Raw genomic sequence first — 23,845 nt, 5'->3', positions numbered from 1 at the left:
GGGGTAGGGAAAGATGATTGACATTACCATAGCTACTAGGAAATGGGAGTTTTCAAGCTTGGGAAAGGAATCATAGCCCGAGGCTAGGTGTAAGGGAAAGGGCTACCTACTATGGATACTAAAAGGATGGTCCCTACCCAGGTGTGTCTTCCTGGGAAAGAGTCTCTGATACCATGGGGAAGATTACTGAGACAAAAGGATATTTAGCATTTACCTTAGGGTCCATTATTTTAGTCTGAAACTTGCTAGCCTGAGATTCCGTTCCCAGAGGATTCTCATGGGAACAAGTCCAAGCTTTGAGATCTCCAACTTACAAGCTAGTCCTAAAACTTGGATTTCATTAGATCTTACTAGGCTAAAAGTTTGGGTTCTCTAGATTCCACATCCACAGTTCCAAATGGCTTTGCAGAATGACTGGAGCAATTCATAATTTCAACAGTTGCCCATTTCCTTTTGGTGAGATGGTTGTAAGTGGTGTTCTGGGCTCTTTATGAAGAGGGAAGAAGATGATGGTGAGAGGAGTGTGTGTATCCAGCAACAGGACTTCTGGATTGATGCAGTTTATAGTTTTCTTTTCTGCATCTCTTCCTTTTCCCTTGCCCAGAGCCCAATGATAGGTTAAGATCTTTCCTTCTGTTTAAATCCCTCTTCAAGAGCTATTTACTCATTTTATTTAGAGTTTTGCTTAGGACCAATACTTCCTTTTCATCTACCAACTCTCTTACTCCCCCTCCTCCACTTTCCTTTTGTTTCCCTGTTGAATGGAATCTAGGTAGTTCCCAATTAATATGAATGAGAAATTTGGTGAAGTGGGCACATTAATCAAATTCACTATTGAAGTTATAATAATTATATGGCAAAACAGGATAACTGGTTCTGGCCCAATGGAAATAAAAAAAATAAGATGTTCAATCTTTTTATTAACATGATAGCAAAAGATAAAAAAATTTGATTCAGTTTTATTACAAACCTTATCTTCTGTCTTAGAATTCCATATTAAGTATCATTTCCAAGGCAGTAACGGCTAGGCATTTGAGGTTAAATGGATTGTCCAAGGTCACACAGCCTAGGAAGTGTCCGAGTCTAGGCTTAAATCGAAGGCCTCTTGACTCTATGCTTGGGTCTCTATCCACTGAGCCACTTAGTTGCTTCTAAATATTATTCCAAATGAAGTTTTTATTGGTATCATCATACTTTTAAAAATATTTCAGCAGCCTAAACCAAATTGTCCTCTTTCTGACTTTTCACTTGTATACTGGTGAGTACAGAGTGCTTTCATCTGTATCCCTACAAATTTGCAGGGTCTCATAATATATTATATGTACTCATATAAAATAAGTATAGTTGGATGACCTGAGGCATTACCTGAAATCAGTAATGCTTTGATATTGTTGGTCCTTGCATTATTTTTAAATGGCTGAGCTAAAATAACTTGAAAACTAATCTTTGAAAACAGTATTAGTTACTCATGTTTTTTGATATGACTGCCAAAAAACTGGAAATGATCAGTGGTTGAAGACTCTGAGACCAAGGACTGATAAACAGGCATTAGTTTTTAAAAATCCCCTTTATTAAAAGTGTTAAGCATTTTTAGACTCAGACACTTTTTATCTCTACATTGAATTTTTTCTTACTTAGAAATAGAAGTTTTAGAATGCGTTCTTTTCCACAATAAGTTTGTTTCATCCAAATTAAAGCTTTTTTGGTCAGTATATCCATCTTCAATTATTTTCCTCAAAACATTACTATATTTAGCTACCGCAATCCTCAATTGCACTGGCGACTCAGTAACTTTAACATTATTCAATAAGAATCAATTTTTAAAAAGATACTTTATTTTTCCAGTTATTTTCAACATACATTTTCTGAAATTATTAAATACAAATTGTCTCCCTCCCTTCTATCCCTCTCTCTTCCTGGAAATACTAAGGAGTTTGATCTGGCTTATTGGTCATTGTTGTAAGAAGAGAATACTCATATAAAACCAAAACCCAAAATAAAACATAAACTAATGAGTAAAATATGTTTTGATTTGCATTCTAACTCCAATGGGTCTTTCCTGGGAGGTGGATAGCATTTTTTGTCATAAATCCTTCAGAATGTCCCAGATCATTGTACTGTTGAGAAGAATAGCAGTCTTTCACAGTATTGCTGTTATTGTGTAAAAAGTTCTTCTGAAATAGTTCTTAGTTTTTAAAGTGACCAAACCAACAACCAATGCTGGAAGTAAAAGGTGTTTGATATCCTCCCCCCCCCCCCCCCCCCAATCTACATCATTTCTTTCCTCAGTGCCTTAAACTTAATTAAGACTTTGGCTTAAGAGTTTGGCTGCTGTATACATTAAAAGGAGGAATACATTAAAAAAAAAAACAAAAAAACCCCACAAAAACCAAAACCACCCTTATCTTCTCTTTTAGAATCCTTACTAAGATAATTGGTTCCAAGGTAGAAGAGTGGTATGGGTTAGGCAGTTAGGGTTAAATGACTTGCCCAGGGTCACATAGTTTGTCTGAGGCCAGATTTGAACCCCAGGACCTCTCTTCTCCAGGCCTGGCTTTCAATCTACTGAGCCACCTAGCTGCTCCCATTTTTGACCAGAATCTTCAGTTTGCACACCACAAGAAGCTGATACAACTTAGTCATTTTTCTTTTATTTTACCTGCTTATTTCATAATATTCTGTACTATAAATTTGGGATTTTTGATATCTCTTCCAATTTTCAAGTTATTATGACTGAGTTCATGCCATTTAAATATATCAAATTTTTGTACAAATACAGTAGCAAAACCTTTTCTTTTTTGTACTAGCTCATGAATCTGATGAACATTTAAACCTTTTTTTTAACACAACTCTTGGTAAAACGCTGTGCAGCAGGATATCACACTCAAATGCAACAATAGGCAAGAGTAAACCGAACATGTAGCTGCGTTTTAAAACCTGCTTCTCATACCTCACATAATTGAATTTTGGCTCATATCAAATGCTATCTCTGATTATTTTATGGTTCTTACTGAATGGAATTTTGCATTATTTAAGCTATCGTTGATCATGCTCTATCTGTATTTCTTCATCTAGCAATGTGTTTTTCCTTTGACCAGTTCATATGAAAGTGAGGTTGAGGGGATATCATTGGGGATGTAGACTCTAAGCAATCACCCTCTTGCAAATATTAATAATATGAAAATAGGTCTTGATCAATGACACATGTAAAACCTAGTGGAATTGCTTGTTGGCTATGGGAGGGGTATGGGAGGAGTGGAGGGAAAGAACATGAATCTTGTAACCATGGAAAAATATTCTAAATTTAATTTCTACAAAATTGCTTTTTAGTTTTCCCAATAGTAGGGAATTCCTAAGCAGATTATATTTTTCAATTTAATGATGACTGGGTTATTAATTCTATGATTTCTTTTTCTTCCCTGTCTAATTAGTGTTATTTAGAGTGAGATTTTCCTCTTTTTTTTACCTCTAATTTTTAAAATTATATAGAAATATTTTTGGTGTTTGTGATTTTATTTTGGCTCTTGCAACTTTACTGAAGCTGTCAATCATCTCAATACCTTCCATGTGCCAATCACATAGTGATTGAATCTTTGCCTTCTCTAGAACTTTCCAACTATCATCAGCAAATGCCTCTTTGTTGTTTTTTTTTTTTTAAATCCTTTCCTTCTGTCTTAGAATGGATACTAAGTATTGGCTCCAAGGCAGAAGAGCAGTAAGGGCTAGGCAATGAGGGTTAAATGACTTGCCTAGGGTCACATAGCTAGGAGTCTGAGGTCACATCTGAACCCAGGACCTCCTGTCTCCAAGCCAGCCTCTCAATATGCTGAATCACTCAGTTGGCCCTTAAAACAAGTATCTTTACAATGACTTCTGTTGATCTTTATACCTTTCATTTCTTTCTCTTTGTCTTATTGCTATTGTTATAATTTTTAGAACTATATAAAATAATAGCAGGAAGAGTTTGGCATCTTTGCTTTATATATCCTCATTGTATCATGTTTGCTTTTGATTTCAGAGACATACTTTTCAAAAATCAAAATTAACCTTTTTATTTCCTGAAATCCTCTCACTACTTATTTGGTCACAAAATGTTATTCTCTTATCCATAGATCTGACAGGTAACATTTTCCATGCTCCCTTAGTTTACTTCTGATACCACTCTTTATTTCTAAATCATTTGCCCATTTTGACTTTACTTTGGCATATAGTGCAAGAAGTTGGTCTATGCCCACATTCTGCTAAACTGCTTTACAGTTTCCCCAACAATTTTTGTCAAATAGTGACTGCTTCCCCCTAAAGCTTGGACCTTTTGGTTTATCAAACATTAGATTACTATGGTCATTTGCTACTGTTTATTGTGTGATATACCACTCCATTCCTTAACTGAGTACCACTTTGTAATATAGCTTGAAATCTGGTTACCTTCTTTCCCATTTTTTTCATTTTTCATTCGTTTCAGTCACACTTAATCTTTTATTCCTCTAGATAAATTTTGTTATTTTTTTCTCTGCTAATTATTTCTACAATGCAGGCTATAAGTTCTGTTTTCAAGAGTAATTTTTCTTTAGAACAACTCAAGACTGTCCTAGTGTGGTTACATATGCTTCTAGGAATTTCCAATTTCCTCCTTATGGGATATTAATTTCATTTTCCTTTGTCTTGAAATTTTTATTTAGATGTATTTTCAAGTTCGAAACCAGCATCCCTTGTGGTTTGTTTTTTTTAAACCCTTGTACTTCGGTGTATTGTCTCACAGGTGGAAGATTGGCAAGGGTGGGCAATGGGGGGCAATGTGCCCAGGGTCACACAGCTGGGAAGTGGCTGAGGCCGGGTTTGAACCTAGGACGCCCTATCTCTTGGCCCGACTCTCACTCCACTGAGCTACCCAGCTGTCCCATCCCTTGTGTTTTAATATCTTCCCTTTTGATTTATCACTTGAACTCTTAGGTTCTTAACTGAGTTTTCTTCCTTCTGAGATCTTTGATGGTTATAATCCTTTCCCTTATATTCCTCTGTTATTTACTTTCTCACTCCTTTCTTTTAGGGCTGGGCCTCACCTCAAAGTTGTGTTTGCCCCCTTTTACATTGGCTAATTCACTTTTCACCAATCTCTTATACTTTCCCACATGACTTGCATGGGAGAGATTAAGAGGTACCAGAATTAGACCTATCTGGGTTCCAATCCATGTTCTTTCAGGTTTATTGTTGCTGTCTCAGGCTATTGAGGCTTCTTCATTCCTATACCTTCCATACAGGGAGAACTAGACAGACTTGCATTCATGTTTAAATCCAATCTGGTCATTGTGTATAATTTTTTTAAACTGTTGCTGTATATTTTCACATTTTCCAAGGGCCATTGATCTGTAATTTTCTCACTCTTGGTTAGGTATGAGCACCATAATTATAGCACGGGAGTTTTGAAGGATCCTTTCCCCCCTTGAATTTATATAATATTGGAATTAATTTCCTTGATACGATTCACTTGTAAGTTCATCTAGTCTGGGGCGTTTTATTTATTTTAATGACCTGTTTCTAAAAAAGGGGGTGGGGCTTGATATCTTTATTTAAATAATCTTTCTTGTTCTCTTATTCCATACATTTTGTATTTTTGCAAATAGGCATCCTCTTCATCTAAGTTATCAGTTTTGTAGGCATATGATTGAGTTATTTTGGAATCATTCTTTTCTGGGCTTACCTCTTGGACTTCTCTCATAGCATTCCTTCATTGTGTCAGAAATTTTCTTTCGTTAACTCATTTCTAACCCCAATTCCTGGATTGGGTTTTGTGCTTGAGTCAAATGGTGTTCTTTGGAATGGTATGGGCGGGCCCCTCCTACTCCTGTGTGAGATTCCTTAAGACAGTGATGGGCAACCTTTTGAGCTTGGTGTGTCAAAATTTGCCAAAAAAAGAGCATAACTCGGGTGGTCTGTCACTTTGAGAAAAAAACCCATAATTTCATGATATTTATAGTTTAACAATAATTGTAATATATAACTGTATTTAGGTAAACCAAAATAGGTAAATTAATATAAGTAGAAATGTCATCTATAGTGCACAGTGTCTACACTACACTACAGCAAAGGTTTCATCCTCGGCATAGGGCCCCATTGTATGTGGCCACATGTGGCCCATGTGTCATCGAAAATGACTACGTCTGTCAGCACTGATGGGGTTTGCCATCACTGCCTTAAGACAAGGTCCCATCTGGTGTAGACATTTGTGGATTTTGACTCTGTTTCGAGGTAGTTCGAAGTGGTCTTGGCACTTCCTGTTTCCTTTTCTTATACAACTTTGAACTTAGCTCTGTCCCTTGTGACTCTGACATAGCAAACATAGATGTTGTTGATTGTGCTAGTGTTAGACTTTTCTGCATGACACCCAGGTACTTTGCTTCCTTGATTCCTGGTCTTTTCTATTGATGTGGCTTGAGTGGTGGTTTCATGGATATTGGATCTGGTGTGGGCTGTCTGGGCGTTGGTCTAGCCCCTTTTCCTGATCAGACTGCTTTTAAATTTTGCTTTCCACCCACCCTGGCTTGTGTGTACTTGGACTTTTTGAAAAACTGCCAGTCTTTTTGTTCTAGTAATGTAGTTTGGTAGGACGTAGAGCATGTGAAATAAGGTTGGAAAGATAGGTTGGAGTCTTGTTGAATGTGGGGAAGAAGAGTTGGGATGTGGTGGTTAAATGTCAAGCCAATGAACTTAAAATGTTATGTTTTTTGAAAGATATGCAATTCAGATCTTAATTAACATTTGTAAAAATACAATTACTTTCTCCATTCTTTTCCTTGTGTTTCCCTTGACTTATACTTTATGGGTTATACTTTTAGTTATCAGAAGTTGCTGCATTTATTCTGCAATTGCAAGTATAGCTTTGTTTTATTTTATTTAATTTTTTTATTTTACAGGTAGCTGTGTAAAGTTGGGTGGCAGGCAGATCCAGAGGGTATCATGAAGTTTCCAGGCCTCTTGGAAAATCAGAGATTATCTTTCCTTCTGGAGATGGCAATCTCTAGGGAAGCCCAGATGTGGAAGGTTAATGTGCTCAAAATATCTACCAATCAGGTAAACATTTTGGTTTTCTTTACTGGGGTTACTTAGAAGAGAGATTAGATAGACACCGCTGCCTCAAATTTTGATAACATCGTAAAGGGGTGGAGAGAACCATCTAAGGGAGAATAATTTTCTCCTAGCTTTGTGGTTAAATACCTATTTATTTTTAAATATAATTTTATTTTTAAATATTTTTCCATGGTTACATTTTCTTCCTCCCCACTTCTTGGACTTAACAAGCAATTCCACTGGATTATACATGTTAAATAGGCTATTTAAAAATATATATGTTTTTTCATGCTCTTAAGAGAGATGCTTCAGGATAAGGCTAAAAATTTGTTCCTCTAACTAAAACAAAATTGATGTTCTGCCAGTGAAGCATATGACTCCTTGAACTTCCTTCCTATGGCTATAATCTTTGGAACATAGAGCCTTATCTTCTATGTTCCTCCTCTCCCAGTAATAATAAATCTTATAGAAGACACTGTCAGTATTATATACAACAGAAATTCATTTACTAGAAATGTTCACTATTCAACACAGATTTATAGGTGTGATCAAGTATAAGGATGCATATAAGCACCCTTGTTAGCATTTAAGAATGGTTAGAAACTTAGCTTTGTTCAGCAGAGGGAAGAAGTCTCATGGAAAGACAGACAAGTTTTTTCTGTTTTTATTTCTATTCTCCAGCTGGAAAACAAAACAAAACAGCTTTCTTTTCCTGTGCTCAGTAAAGTGAGTGGCTTCCCTATTTTAAGAATGAGTAAATGGGCTTAGGAGGTCAAATGACTTACACATAGCAAGTGACTGACAGGATTGGAACCAGACCCTAGATTTCCTGGCTTCTTCCTGATTTGGTATTTTTTTTTTTTGTCTATAGATAATACTTGCTTTTGACACTTCCTAGAAACCATCAGATAAATTTTGTTTTCCCATAGAAACTGCTATTATTTGGGACTTTTTCTCATCAAGGACTTGATTTCAAATAACTCATTTATGACTAACAGTGTCATAAAAAATAAAACTATAGCTTTAGATTTGTAATAAATTGAAAGTCTAGGTTTTGTAGTATGCCCATTTGAACAAGTATAAATTTTAATACATATTGAGAATGCAAATGTCCTTATATAAATTATCTATGTAAGCACATAAAAGATCCTCCCAGGAATAATAGGTAGCCTTAAAAAAGTGTTTTAAGGTTATTTGTAAAGTGTTTTGTATAGATTACTTCATTTGTTCCTCACGAAGAACCCTACGAGAATGGGGGCAGCTCAGTGGTTTGAAAGCCAGGTCTAAAGATGGAAGATACTGGTTTCAAATGTGGCCTCAAAATACTTCCTAGCTGTATGGCCCTGGACAAGTTACTTAACTCTCATTGCCTAGCCCTTACCACTCTCCTGCCTTGAAACCAATATTAAGCATTGATTCTAAGACAGAAGGTAAGGGCTTTTAAAAAAGAATAACCAGCCTGTGAGGTAGGTACATTTTATTAATCCCATTTTGCAGATGTAGGAGGCTAAAATAGGTTAAATGATTTGCCTAGGGCTAAGGAAGGAGATTTTGTAGGAGGTAGTACTTAGGAACTAAGCTTTTTATTTATTTTTATTTTTTAATTTTTTTTAAACCCTTTCCTTCCTTATTAGAATCAATATTGTGTATTGGGTTCCAAGGCAGGAGAGTGGTAAGGGCTAGGCAATGGGGTTAAGTAACTTGCCCAGGGTCACAAAGCTAGGAAGTGTCTGAGGTCAGATTTGAACCCAGCACCTCCTGTCTGTAGGCCTGACTCTCAATCCATTGAGCTACCCAGCTGCCCCCTTCATATTCTTCATTTTTGCTATAGAGCAATTTTTTTTAAAGCCTAAACCCCAAATCACATATCCATATATACATGTGATAAGTGATGTCATATGTTTGCTTTGGTTGCATTTCTACTCCCATTGTTCTTTCTCTCCATGAGGACAGTATTCTTTTACATAAGTCCTTCAGGAGTGTCCTGGCTTGTTGCATTGCTACTCGTAGCAAAGTCCATTACATTGGATTTTTTTTTAAAACCCTTACCTTCCATCTTGGGGTCAATACTGTATATTGGCTCCAAGGCAGAAGAGTGGTAAGGGTAGGCAGTGGGGTTCAGGTGACTCGCCCAGGGTCACACAGCTGGGAAGTGTCTGAGGCTAGATTTGAACCTGGGACCTCCTGTCTCTAGGGCTGGCTCTCAATTCACTGAGCTACCCAGCTCCCCCTACATTGGATTTTCCAACAACCCTCTCACTCATTTCTAAACCTTCTGCATTTTGATTCAGCCCAGACTGTTTTCTGAAGTTCTCAGTGATTTATTCATTGCCAGATCTAATGATTTGACACTGCCTTTTCATTGGCTTCATTCATTCAGTGCCCTATGTCTGGAATGCTTTTCCTGTTTTTATCTGCTTTCTGGCTCTCTGTATTCCTTTAGGGCTCAGCTCAAAGTCCACATTCCGAAAGAGGCCTTTCTAGTGCCTGTCCCATTGTCTTTCCTCATGATTACCTTCCATTTGCATGGCACCTACATCTTGTAGGTATATCATTACTCACATGTTGTCTTCCCCACCAGACTGTGAATTCTTGCAAGGCAGGGACTCATTGTTTTTACCTTCCTTTATATTTCCAGCACCTAGTGCATAGTAAAAAATTAATTAATACTTGTTGACAGACTCTCTGATAGGTTTTGATGTTCGAGGAAATAGGGAGCCACCAGAGCATATTGAATTGGGGAGAGAGTAGTCAGAGGGTATTTAGTGATATTTTGGCCCTGTGTGGAGGTTTGTTTAGAGAAGAAAAACTTGAGATACAGGGACTAGAAGGATATTTTGGTAATCCAGCTCAAAATTGATAAGGCTTGAATTGGTTGTGAAAACTTCTGTAAAGATAGAACCAACCAAACTTAAAAACTGATTGGTCCTGTTGGAGCTCCTTGGCTTCTTCTGAGTCCACATGAATGTCTTCACTTTCAGGGGAAAATATTTAAAAATCATGATTTGGATTAAAATCTTAACTGTGACAAGGAGGTGGGATGGATCTTTGCTCTAGTGATTACTTTCCCAAGAGGATGTCAAAAAAATGAATTCATCTATTTTTTTTAAAAGTTGCTCAATCTCACATGTGTAGCTTTTATTAGTGTGAGTACTTAATTACAGTTGTGATTCATTTACAACTGCACAGTTGTCCCTGAAGATTTGTGAATAGTGATTACATCTATTTATTAAGTACTAGGTCTTTAGAGTTAATTTTAAACTGATGGTTTTGAAAACTTTTCATAGTCCACTCTAATCAGAAGGCCCCACAGACTTTTCACTTTCAAACAGAAAAGCAGTCCATATAATCAGAATTCATAGAATAGAATTCCTTTTAATGAGCTACCATGGAAGTATGTCAAAAGTGAACTATTATTTACTTTCATAAGTAAAATCACGAATCACTTAAAAGACCCCCTATGTCATCTAGAAAAAATGCCAATCTATTAGTACAAACATCTTTTTCATTTAATCTATATTTAATATCTTTTTGGTTGAGTTTGTCAGAATTGTAAGTGAGATTCTAATAATATATAACATCTTTGGCTTTATAGTCCAAAGACCCAAAGATAGACCAAAAACCTGTGGGGTTTCAGTTTCTTCTATTCACTATCCCTAAATGAGCCGAATCAACAAAGCCAGACAGGCATTTAACAAATACCCTGTGGTCTGTCTGGATCTCCAAAGCTCTGTCCCTCGTCACTAAGCTTCGAATCTTCAATAACAATGTAAAGGCTGTCCTCCTATATGGATCAGAGAGCTGGAGAGTGACAAGCGCTAACACCAATAAACTCCAGGTCTTTGTTAATAGATGTCTACGCCACATCTTGAACATCAAATGGCCTGAAAAGATCTCCAATGCTAGTCTCTGGGAAAGAACAATCCAGTATCCCATTAGTCAGGACATAAAGAAACGTAAGTGGAGATGGATAGGACATACGCCACGAAAACCGAAAGACAAGCCAGACAAGCATTGAGCTGGAACCCTTCAGGGAGGAGGAAAGTCGGAAGACCAAAACAGACCTGGCGAAGATCTGCCGAAAATGAAACAAAAACAGTCGGAATGACATGGGCCCAGCTGGGGGAAGTTGCCCAGAACAGAGTCCGCTGGCGTGAGATGGTTGCGGCCAAATAATAATAATAATAATAATAATGATAATAATAATAACAACAACAATAATAATAAATGAGCAGAGTAGCATTTTTCCTTTTCATACATTTTATACCAGTGGTTCCCAAACTTTTTTGACCTACCACCTCCTTTCCAGAAAAAAATTAACTTAGCGCCCCTGGAAATTAATTAATTTTTTTAAAATTTTAATAGCAGTAGGAAAGATAAATGCATCTATGGCCATCACTGCCCCCCTGGATCACTGCAGCACCCACCAGGGGGCGGTGGCACCCACTTTGGGAATCACTGTTCTATACTTTGGCCAGTTCTTTCTATTCCTTATCAAGACATTCTGGTCTCCATGCTTTTGCACTGCTGTCACATCAGACACTTTGCCTCAAACCTGGGTCTCCCCAATAATGACTGCTTTTCTCTGGATATGACTTTAGGAAATTCCTGGCTATGTTTCTTTCCTTTCACTTCTTCCTGCCTTTGGTGACCATTTGTTGAAAGATTTATTCCAGAACTGTAGGGAAGGCCCTATTTCTTTCCCAAGATGGCAGATATTGAACAGATTCTGTCCTTGGGGTGCCATGGGAAATAAAGTAGCTTTCATTTTATAGCATGTCGAGGAGGCTATCAACATTTTGAGAGTATAGGTGAGAGAGGGGACACTGGACATGAGAGAAAGTGGAAGTCCCCGCCATTCTTTCCAGTGGGGCATCTTCTCAGTCTTGTCTTGCCCCTCACTATGGCACACTCTAACATACAGCCCTTATTATAGTTAAATTTGCCAGTGAGAAGAAATATTTCTTTTTCCAATTGACAAGTTTTTGGCCTTTCTTATTGAGGTTATGAATACAGTTTGCTAAGCCTATAGATTTCAAAATTATATGAAAATTATAGGCCTCCTGTTTGAAACCAAAATTATTTTGAATTAAATCAGAAGGCAGAACAGTAGTTATTATGCCTTATCTTAAACACACAAATATTGGCTATTTCTGCCCGGAATGTGGTTGTTCCACTCCAGTTGTTTGGCAATTCAGTAGCCAAGTGAAAGTAATAGCACAGGGGTAATCCTGTGTCCTGAGGTCTGATTAGAAGCATATTATTTGTATTTGCAGGGTTGAGTTAGTCTCTCTCTCTCTTTCTCTTTCTCTTTTTTTTTTTTAATTAAAAAGTAAGCAGAAAACTCATTTAGTTTTTCATTTGTGATTCTAATTTGTCTTACTCATCTACTGGGGTTTTGTTTCAGTGTTTCATAAGATATTTACAGAAGTTGAAATATATTTACAAGTAGACTTGAGTTGTTAGTAAGAACAGGCTGGAACTTAGCTAACATAGTGTACAAAGATTTATTAAATGTTTACTGTGTTCTAGACCCTGAGCTAAATAAAATTCTTTGAGTATACAAAGAATGGCCAAAATATACAAACAAAACTAGTCCCTGACCTAAGGGAGCTTACATTTTAATGGGTGTGTAAACAAGGCATATATAGGACAATCAGAACTAGCTAGCATTTCTGTAGTGCTTTGAGGTTTACAAAAAAACTTTACAAATGTTGCTTCATTCAGTCCTCACACCACTCCTTGGAGGTGGTGGTTATTCATTCATTTCAGTTGTAACTAACTCTTTGTTGACTCATTTTGGCATTTTCTTAGCAGAGATACTGGAGTGGTTGCCATTTCCTTCTCCCATTTATTTTACAGATAAGGAAACTGAGGCAAACATGGTTAAGTGACTTGTAGGATCACATTGCTAATAAATATCTGAGGTCAGATTTGAACACAGGTCTTCTTGATTCTAAACCCAACACTCCATCCACTGAGCTATTTTATTTATCTGCCTCCTTCTAATGCTGTAGCTCCGTGGTGGTGAACCTATGGCACGCTTGCTAGAGAGGGCTCTCTCTGTGGGTACACATGCCATCACTCACCCATTGTCCCCCGCCAAAATTCAGTACTAGAAAGCCAGAGGGACTCTGGGGCATAGCTGCTCCCTTCCCATTCTGGACCTGGCCTGAGGACATTTTTTCACTTTACCCATCCCTCTGTTCAGCAGCCCAATGAGAGCACTTTTCCCCCTGTCTGATGGCAAAGTTGGGGAGATGAGGCACTGTACTCAGTCTCTAAAATATTTGACATCACTGCTCTGTTACAGTAATCTGTCTGTTACATTTTTTTTTTTTGGTGGAGCTCTATTATGTTGTCAGTGTCTTAGCTATCTTTTCTAGCATGGTGTCATTTGAAAATTTGCTGAGCATGGTATTTATATTTTTATCCAAGTCATTGGCACAGATGTTAAACAGCATAGATCCCTTCAATATTCCACAAGAGACCTCTTGTCATGTTGACATTGGACTATGAAAAACTACTTTTTGAGTGTGGTTATCCAATCCCATCAATTTATCAATTTGTTTATATTATTGTCTAATCCATACCTTTCTATCTTCTCCCCAAGAGAGTATGAGATACCTTACATAAAACTTTTCTAAAAATTAACTATATCCTCATCTACCAGTTAAGTAATCCAGCCAAAAAGGAAATGAAGTTAGTCTGGTATGACCTGTTTTTGATGAAACCACAGGCTGGCTCCTTCTAATCACTGCTTCACTTTCTAGATATTTACTAACCACCTCTCAAATGACTTCATTCCAGAATTTTCCCAAGAAGTGAAGTCATTCATTGGCCTCTAGTTTACAGATTCTGCTATCTTCTTCTTCTTCTTTTTTTTTAAAAACCCTTTAGGCAATGGGGGTCAAGTGACTTGCCCAGGGTCACACAGCTTAGGAAGTTCTGAGGCCAGATTTCAACCTGGGACCTCCCATCTCTAGGCATGGCTCTCAATCTACTGAGCTACCCAGCTGCCCCCTAGCTTCCCTTTTTTGGAAATCATGACTACATTTGTTCTCTAAACTCTGTATCCACTGAACCACCTCGTTGCCTCTGTACATTTCTTTTTAAAGGCTAAGTTGGTTTGTGAGCCAAACCACTCTTCTACATCTACAAAGGTCTCTTCAACCAAATGCAGTTTTTCTTAATTTTTTCCTAGGTCTTCAAAGTTTCATTATTGAACATGTCCCATCCCTCCTGGTTTCACTGAATAGGGTGCTGTTGATGAGATGTTTCACTTGCAGTCTTTTGGGGTCATTATTGTTATTACTTTGAGCAGACTTTTTCAGTTTCCAATGTTTCCCATCATATTATTTAGTCATGTATAAATTGTTCTCCAAGTTCTAGTCACTCTACTCTACATCAATTCAGAAGTCTTTCCGGGGGGCAGCTGGGTAGCTCAGTGGATTGAGAGGCAGGCCTAGAGACAGGAGGTCCTAGGTTCAAATGTGACCTCAGACACTTTACAGCTGTGTGACCCTGGGCAAGTCACTTGACCCCCATTGCCTACCCTTACCACTCTTCTGCCTTGGAGCCAATATACAGTATTGACTCCAAGACAGAATGTAAGGGTTCAAAAAAAAACAAGAAGTCTTTTTAGGTTTTGATAAGGAGAGGGAATGAAACGAAGCACTTGGAGGTTAACATAAAATCTCACAGGTCATCTCTTTTCACATGGTTCTTGTATTTATTACATCTACACTGTGCGCGTGCGTGTGTGTGTTGTTTATATTCTCTTTAATAAATCTGTCTAGACAGAAAGTAAAAAATGTTGGAGGGAATGTGGCAAAATTGGGACTTAATGCATTGCTGGTGGAGTTGTGAATTGATCCAACCATTCTGGATGGCAATTTGGGAACTATGCTCAAAGGGCTTTAAAAGACTTGGCTGCCTTTTGATCTAGCAATACCACTGCTAGGTTTGTACCCCAAAGAGGTAATAAGGAAAAAGACTTGTACAAAAATATTTATAGCCTCGCTCTTTGTGGTGGCAAAAAATTGGAAAATGAGGGGATGCCCTTCGATTGGGGAATGGCTGAATAAATTGTGGCATCTGTTGGTGATGGAATACTATTGTGCTGAAAGGAATAATGAACTGGAGGAATTCCATGTGAACTGATGCAGAGTGAAAGGAACAGAACCAGAAGAATGTTGTACACAGAGACGGATGCTCTGTGGCACAATTGCATGTAATGGACTTCTCTACTAGCAACAATGCAATGATCCAGGACAATTCTGAGGGACTCATGAGAAAGAACACTATTCACATCCAGAGAAAGAACTGTGGGAATAGAAACACAGAAGAAAAAACATTTCCTTGATCACATGGTTTGATGGGGATATGATTGAGGATGTAGACTCTAAATGATCACATTAGTGCAAGTACTAATAATATGGAAATAGGTCTTGATCAATGACACATGCAAAACCCAGTGGAATTTTTTTTTTCTTTAAATTTTATTTATTTATTTATTTTTTTGGAGCCCTTACCTTCCGTCTTGGAGTCAATACTGTGTATTGGCTCCAAGGCAGAAGTGTGGTAAGGGTAGACAATGGGGGTTAAGTGACTTGCCCAGGGTCACACAGCTGGGAAGTGTCTGAGGCTGGATTTGAACCTAGGACCTCCCGTCTCTAGTCTTAGCTCCCAGTGGAATTTCTTGTTGGCTACGGGAGGGCTGGGGGGAGGAGGGGAGGGAAAGAACATGATTCATATAACCATGGAAAAATCCCCCCAAATAATTAAACTGGGTCCAACTCATGATTTTTATCCTATCAAGTGTCAGGTTCATTTGACCTTTAAGTCAAGGCACCTTTAAATTCTTTGCTTTTAGGAACTTTAGTTCTTCGTTGCCTAAACTTTGTATATACATTGGCTGTTGTGGATTTTGTCACTGTCTCCTTTGTTGGATTTTGTCTCCTGTGAACTTCTGATTACGTTATCACTGCTGCTTTTCTTTATAGCTACTTTCCCTGGTATCAGTCTGGCTTAGGGGATATACCCAGGCCAGCTTTCAGTAGTGATAATGACATAACCTCTGTTGGTGTGGTTTTCATTTTCTTTCCCTCTACTTCAGAATCATTGGTAATGGTTGTGCCTGAAGTAGCTGGGTATCTGTTATAATATGTCTGGGAAGGTTCTCTGTTGTGCCTTGAATGCATGCTGCAGGAAGAAACCAGACCTTGGTGTTGTGAGCACATGACTGCCACCTTACCCCTGAGCAAAGAACCCCCATCAGTCACTTCCTCTCGTTGGATTGTATGTAGTCCTGCTACTTTTTCTTTCTGCTTAGATGTTCTCCTACACTCCTGAATTTCCAAATTTATTGGCCTTCCCTGGTTTCCTCACTCCAACTCAGTCTCATTAGATTGTGCTATTACCCCCAAAATGTCCTATTGCACTTATTACAAATTCTGGCACTCCGTCACCTCCTAGCATTCCACTTTTCTTAGGCTTTATCCTTCCTAAACCTCTAAACCTATTTGTCACCTTTATCTTCCATTCCCTTTCCTCAGAACTTATATCTGTAGCAATTTCATCTCTACACTCTTTTTGGCTTTCCAATTCCTTTCCTGCTTGTCCTATTGCAGTTCTTTTTGCCAAGCCAGCTTTGGACCATCTGCCTTCTGTGCCACCAAAGATAGCTAGAATTTTCACAACTGTCCAAATTGGGTAATTTACAAATTTAAGTTCTTTGGTAGTCTGGAATATCTTTTATATCTTTCCAACTGACTTCCAGTCTCTCTTCTCAGTATCTGTTCCAAACCCTCTCTTCTCTCCTCAAACCTCTCCTGCCTCATCCTCCACTTTTTTCTCAGCTCAGGACCTTGTCTCCTTTGCTGGGAATTTGAGGCCATTCATTGGGTATAAACACATAACTTCTCAGGGCATCCAGTTCTTGCTTCTTCAGGAAGACTCTAAAATCTATTTTCCTATCTAATTGAACAGTTGTTCCTTTTCTTCACCTACCTCTAGGTCACTCTTCTACCCTCAATATCCTAATACTGGTAAAGACCCATCTTTTCTAACTCAGATAAATTTTTGTTCCATTGAATCCTCACTCTTAATTTTGACAACCTGGAATGTGGAAGAGATGTTTTTGTTTGTTTTTAAAGATCCTTCAACACACACTTAATCCAGATCATCTCACAATTTCTATTCCGCTTCATAATGGCTAAGATTTTGTAGTTTTATTTTTATTTTATTTTTTAATTTTAATTTTGAATATTTTCCCATAGTTACATATTTCATGTTCTTTCCCTCTCCTCCAAGCCCCCCTTAATCCCCCCTTAGCTGATGCACAATTCCACTGGGTTTTACATTTTCATTGATCAAGACCTAATTCCATATTATTGATAGTTGGGCTAGAGTTATCATTTAGTGTCTAAATCCCCAATAATATCCCCATCAGCCCATGTATTCAAGCAGTTGTTTTTCTTCTGTGTTTTTCCTCCCACAGTTCTTCCTCTGAATGTGGCTAGTTTTCTTTCTCATAAGTCCCTCAGCCTTGCTCTGGACCCTTGCATTGCTGCTAGTAGAGAAGTCCATTAATGTTTGATTGTACCACAGTGTATCAGTCTCTGTGTACAATGTTCTCCTGGATCTACTCCTTTCACTCTGCATCAGTTCCTGGAGGTCATTCCAGTTCACATGGAATTCCTCCAGTTCTTTATTCCTTTGAGCACAATAGTATTCCATCACCAACAGATACCACAATTTGTTCAGCCATTCCCCAATCCAAGGACATTCTCTCATTTTCCAATTTTTTGCCACAACAAAGAGCGAGGCTACAAATGTTTTTGTACAAGTCTTTTTCCTTATTATCTCTTTAGGGTATAATCCAAGTTATATGGATTATATGGCTGGATCAAAAGGCTTTTAAAGACCTTTGAGCTTAGTTCCAAATTGCCATCCAGAATGGTTGGGATCAGTTCACAACTCCACCAGCAATGCATTAATGTCCCAATTTTGCCACATCCCCTCCAACATTCATTATTCTCCTCTATTGTCATTTTAGCCAATCTGCTAGGTGTGAGGTGGTACCTCAAAGTTGTTTTGATTTGCATTTCTCTAAGTATTAGGGATTTAGAACACTTTCTCATGTGCTTATTGATAGTTTTGACTTCTTTATCTGAAAATTGCCTATTTGTGTCCCTTGCCCATTTATTGATTGGGGGAGGTTATAGCCTTATTTTGAAAAGTTTTTTGGGGGACATGTTTATATCAACTCTAAGCACCTGGTGAAAACTGTTAATAGCCTCTTAATAACTTGACAATTCCAGTCCAGTTCCTTTCTTTAGCCACACTATAGCTATATTCTCCTCTCCTCAAAGACTTTTATCTGTTTCACCAATTTTCTCCACCCACCAATCTCCATTTATTTTACCCTCTAATTATCCTCCTTATCTTTTCTTCATCTTAGTCTTGCTGATTTTCTTCTTGCCCATTTTGAGACTACTACTTTTTATTTTACTCCTCGATCTTCATTAATCCTTTTATATCCTTTTTAATTATCCTTGATCCTTCTCTTTCAGCCTGGAATTAGATTCTGGACCAGAATCTTGGCAGAGAGTTTTTTTCTCCTTCAAATTTTATTCAATTTCTCCCATATTCAATCTTTATCCTACTTCACCAGTTTAAATCCAGGTTTCTTACATAAGTTTAAAAAGTCTTTCTTTTTCAATTCCTTTTACCTTTCCTCACTTCTTTTCCCACAGTCTACTCCCACAGAAACTGGATGTATAGGGCATGGTTGATACTGGCATGGTCTTGCTTGTCTGTCTCCTTCTGAACTTTCATCTGCGTGCCTCTGCCTTCAAGATTTGTCATTGCTTTGATCAGAAATCTTCAGTTTTTCCAAGCTCTTTCCCATTATATTATTGTAGACATTGTATAAATTGTCTAGGTTCTGTTTACTTCTTCACTTCATATGGATTCTTGCAAGTTTCTCTAAATCTATCATATTCATTATTTGTTAGGTCATAACAGTATTACAGCCATGTCATAATTTGTTTTTTTGTTTTGTGGGATTTTGCGGAGAGGCAACCCAGCCTCTCCCTCTCCCACTGCCACCTCAAATGCAAAAGATGAAGAATAACACATCAAGGAGAAGACAATCCCCCTACATTGGCTATATGAGGAAAATACTAATGGCTAGAGTAAGGGACTTGGATTCTGGAGGACCCAAGTTCAGATCTTACTTTAGAGACTTAACTAAGGGGTCAGACAAATCACTTAACCTCTTGCAGCTTCAGTCTTCTCATCTGTAAAATGGAGATAATAATAACCTCAATCTCAGTTGTGAAGTTGTGAATTGTTGTGAAGACTAAAGTTGCTTTGCAAACCTTAGAGTCTGAATGTTAGCTGTTATTATAATCTATGGTTCATTTTGAGTTTCTGTCATATGTCAAATTCAGCCATTCTTGAATTGATTAGCTCTCGTTTTATTTCTAATCCTTTGGTCCAAGAAAAGTATTGCTATAAGTATTTTTTTTACAAGTGATTTCTTTCCTTCTGTCTTTAAATTTTGGAGAGTATATGTCTAGAAGTGGCACTGATGGTACAAAAGTTATGTACAGTTTAGGTTTCAGGGAAGACTACCTCTGGTGAAAGGGCCAGTGTTTTATGCATTCTGGTACCACCTGGCTGCCTAGGGAGGACTTAGCACCTTTGGGGTGAGGACTTTGCTCTCACCCTTTTTAGGGCTTCTTACCCACCTTTGATGGTCACCCAACTCTCACCTGTGGCTCCAAGAAGCTGTAGCATGCACAGCATCCATGTACCTCAGTAAAACTGGCTTGGCAAACAGGTTAAACCAGGTTGAGGGTAACTGGCAGACCTCAATCCCGTCAGTGAATTAGGGAAATGACTACTCCTAGCACTTCCCTAGAAAGAATGGATAGATGAGAGTTGAAGCAGCACTATAGAGTACTTAGAGCTTGGTCAGACATCAAAGATACCAAAGCCATCCATTTTATCTCAGGCCATTGCCAGAAGACTTTTTGACTATATTTCAGTGACCTTGGAAGAAGAAAGTAAGGCTAATGACTGTGATATTCTGCCTCACAAATCCAGTTAAAACTTGTGGTGTCATTGGTCTTTTTTGAAAATGAATTCAAGTACTGTATGTGTGTTCCCATCTATCCTCCCACAGCACTTTCATTTTTTAACTTTTATTATGTGTGTTCACCTACTTGCATTTCTCTTATTTTTAGTGATTTGAAATATTTGTTTCATATAAGTGTGTAAATAGCTCTCATTTCTTTTGGGTACCTCTATATATCGTTTGACAATTTACCGGTTAGTGGGAATTGCTTTTGTTCTTAATGTATTTGTATCAATTCCTTCTGTATCTTGGAATTTCCCACAAAAATTTTTCCCTCAATTATTTTCTTCATTGCTTTTGTGCAAAAAAACCTTTTCAATTTTATTTACTAAAATTTGTCCATTTTCTCTCAATCATTTCTTTTCTTGGTAATTTTGTATATCACTTACCTAGGAATTTATGTAATACTATAATTTTATTAATTAATATAGTCCAATAATAAACAATTACTATCTCGTTAGTTGTCTTATTTCTATAAGGATTGTTTTGTAGTGTAATTATAGTGTCCATAGAGTCTTGATAGGTGAACTCTCAGATATTTTATACATTTTTTTATTCTTTTTTTAACCATTTATTAATATTCATTTTTAACATGGTTACGTGATTCATGCTCCTACTTTCCCCTTCACCCCCCGCATTTCCCCCACCCATGGCTGATGCACATTTCCACTGGTTTTAACATGTGTCAGTGATCAATATTTCCAAATTGTTATTAGTTGCATTGGTGTGGTAGTTTCGAGTCTACATCCCCAATAATGTCCACCTCAATCCATGCGTTCAAGCAGTTGTTTTTCTTCTGTGTTTCCTCTCCTGCAGTTCTTCCTCTAAATGTGGATAACGTTCTTTTCCATAAATCCCTCAGAACTGTCCTGTGTCATTGCATTACTGCTGGTACAGAAGTCCATTACATTTGATTTTATCATAGTATATCAGTCTCTGTGTACAAGGTTCTTCTAGCTCTGCTCCTTTCACTCTGCATCAGTTCCTGGAGGTCTTTCCAGTTCACATGGAATTCCTCTAGTTTATTATTCCTTTTAGCACAATAGTATTCCATCACCAGCATATACCACAATTTGTTCAGCCATTCCCCAATTGAAGGACATACCCTCCTTTTCCAGTTTTTTGCCACCACAAAAAGTGTAGCTATAAATATTTTTGTACAAGTCTGTTTATCTATAATCTCTTTGGGGTACAAACCCAGCAATGGTATGGCTGGATCAAAGGGCAGGCATTCTTTTATCGCTCTTTGAGCATAGTTCCAAATTGCGAGCCGGAATGGTTGGATCATTTCACAGCTCCACCAGCAATGCATTAATGTCCCAATTTTGCCACATCCCCTCCAACATTCATTACTCTCCCCTTTTATTTTAGCCAATCTGCTAGGTGTGAGGTGATACCTCAGAGTTGTTTTGATTTGCATTTCTCTAATTATTAGAGATTTAGAACACTTTCTCATGTGCTTATTGATACTTTTGATTTCTTTACCTAAAAATTGTCTATTCATGTCTCTTGCCCATTTATCAATTGGGGAATGGCTTGATTTTTTTATACAATTGATTTAACTCCTTGTATATTTGCGTAATTAGACCCCTGTCAGAGTTTGTTATAAAGATTTTTTCCCAATTTGTTGTTTCCCTTCTGATTTTGGCTGCATTGTTTTTGTTTGTACAAAAGCTTTTTAGTTTAATATAATCAAAACCATTTAATTTACATTTTGTAATTTTCTCTGACTCTTGCTTGGTTTTAAAATCTTTCCTTTTCCAGAGATCTGACAAGTATACTATTCTGTGTTCACTTAACTTATTTATAGTTTCCCTCTTTATATTTAAGTCATTCACCCATTCTGAATTTATCTTGGTGTAGGGTGTGAGATGTTGATCTAAACCTAATATCTCCCATATCGTTTTCCAAATTTCCCAGCAGTTTTTGTCAAATCATGGATTCATGTCCCAAAAGTTGGGCTCTTTGGGTTTATCATACACTGTCTTGCTGATGTCATTAACCCCAAGTCATTAACCACTGATCCTCCCTTCTGTCTCTTAGCCAGTACAATACCATTTTGATGACCACTGCTTTATAGTACAGTTTAATATCTGGTACTGCTAGGCCCCCTTCCTTCACATTTTTTTTTCATTATTTCCCTTGACATTCTTGATCTTTTGTTATTCCAAATGAAATTTGTTATGGTTTTTCCTAATTCAGTAAAGAAGTTTTTTGGTAATTTGATAGGTATAGCGCTAAATAGGTAAATTAATTTGGGTAGAATGGTCATTTTTATTATGTTAGCTTGTCCTACCCATGAGCAATCAGGGGTTTTCCAATTGTTTAGATCTAGTTTTATTTGTTTGGAAAGTGTTTTGTAGTTGTGTTCATATAATTCCTTTGTTTTGGAAGATAGATTCCTAAGTATTTTATATTGTCTAGGGTGATTTTAAATGGTGTTTCTCTTTCTACCTCTTGCTGCTCTAATGTGTTGGTAATATATAGAAATGCTGATGATTTATGTGCATTTATTTTGTATCCTGCAACTCTGCTAAAGTTGTTGATTATTTCTACAAGCTTCTTAGTTGATTCTCTAGGATTTTTTAAGTAGACCATCATATCATCTGCAAAGAGTGATAGCTTAGTCTCCTTGTTGCCTATTTTGATCCCTTCAATTTCTTTTTCTTCTCTAGTTGCTACTTTTATTTTTATAAAAATCATCTATGGTCATCTTTAGTCCTAATTGGTCAATAACTCCTTAACCATAGTATTTTTTTCCTTAACCATAACCTCAAAACTATAGTTTCGAAAGTTATTTCCTTTTGTCTTTTAGTTTGTTGTCAAGTTTGTTGTTCTGCTTTTTATTTTTAATCTCGGCTTTAGCACAGTGCCTAGCACTTAGTGGGTATTTTATAAATGTTTATTCATTATTGATTGATTGATCAAAAAGTATAGAAGTCTTCTGGCAGCCCTCTCTTCTTCCATAATTCCTCAAAGAATTCTTCAAAGCTCTAGTTCTCAGGTAATCATCTTGACCTATTGACATAGCCTCTTTTAAAGAATCTGAGTGTTGGGTTTCAGCTTTATCTTAATGAGGGAAAAAAGAACAAATTAATTTTTGTTAAAGAAGCCTGCTGCAAAATAGGAATGGAATAGTAATCCTTTTTTGTTGTTGTTGTTTTTTTGGTTGACCTGAAATCATTTACCTCAGTGATTAAGAATGACCTTTATTTAGGTATGTACAGGTAAACTGGTTGTGATACTGAAATAATACCATTTATTGCTTTTGGGGGGGGTTGTTTGTTTTTTATTATTAAAACCCTTATCTTCCATCTTGGAGTCAATACTGTGTATTGGCTCCAAGGCAGAAGAATGGTAAGGGCTAGGCAATGGAGGTTAAGTGATGTGCCCAGGGTCACACGGTTACGTAGTGTCTGAGAACAGTTTTGAACCTAGGATTTCCCATCTCTAGGCCTGGCTCTCAATCCACTGAGCCACCCAGCTGCCCCCACCATTTATTGTTAATATACTTTTCCTTAAATACAGACTCTTTAGTCCAACCTTTTACAGCTTGGCTCCAGTCTTGACAGCCTGCTTTTCTGTTTTTATTTGGTGTCATTCAATTACCTTTCTGAATGATAGAATCCAGCA

The 23,845-nt window shown here is 37.4% G+C and overlaps 1 protein-coding gene across 7 annotated transcripts in view; it reads left to right on the top strand.

The window, feature by feature from the left end:
* The first annotated feature begins 6,886 nt into the window (after window positions 1–6,886).
* Window positions 6,887–23,845, top strand: part of CCNI (cyclin I) — a 30,733-nt gene continuing 13,774 nt past the window's right edge. For 4 of the 7 annotated variants that reach the window (XM_044680500.1, XM_044680497.1, XM_044680495.1 and 1 more), the window contains exon 1: window positions 6,902–7,068. In XM_044680500.1, coding sequence (XP_044536435.1) covers window positions 6,955–7,068 — 114 coding nt within the window. In that variant the 5' untranslated portion in view covers window positions 6,902–6,954. Of the gene's footprint in view, window positions 7,069–23,845 lie in introns of all 7 variants that reach the window. The other 3 variants (XM_044680499.1, XM_044680496.1, XM_044680501.1) reach the window with 2 other exon arrangements.

This window comes from Gracilinanus agilis, chromosome 6 (genome assembly GCF_016433145.1).
Source record: "Gracilinanus agilis isolate LMUSP501 chromosome 6, AgileGrace, whole genome shotgun sequence".
Lineage (NCBI taxonomy): Eukaryota > Metazoa > Chordata > Mammalia > Didelphimorphia > Didelphidae > Gracilinanus > Gracilinanus agilis.
This window is presented reverse-complemented; position numbering and strand designations above follow the sequence as displayed.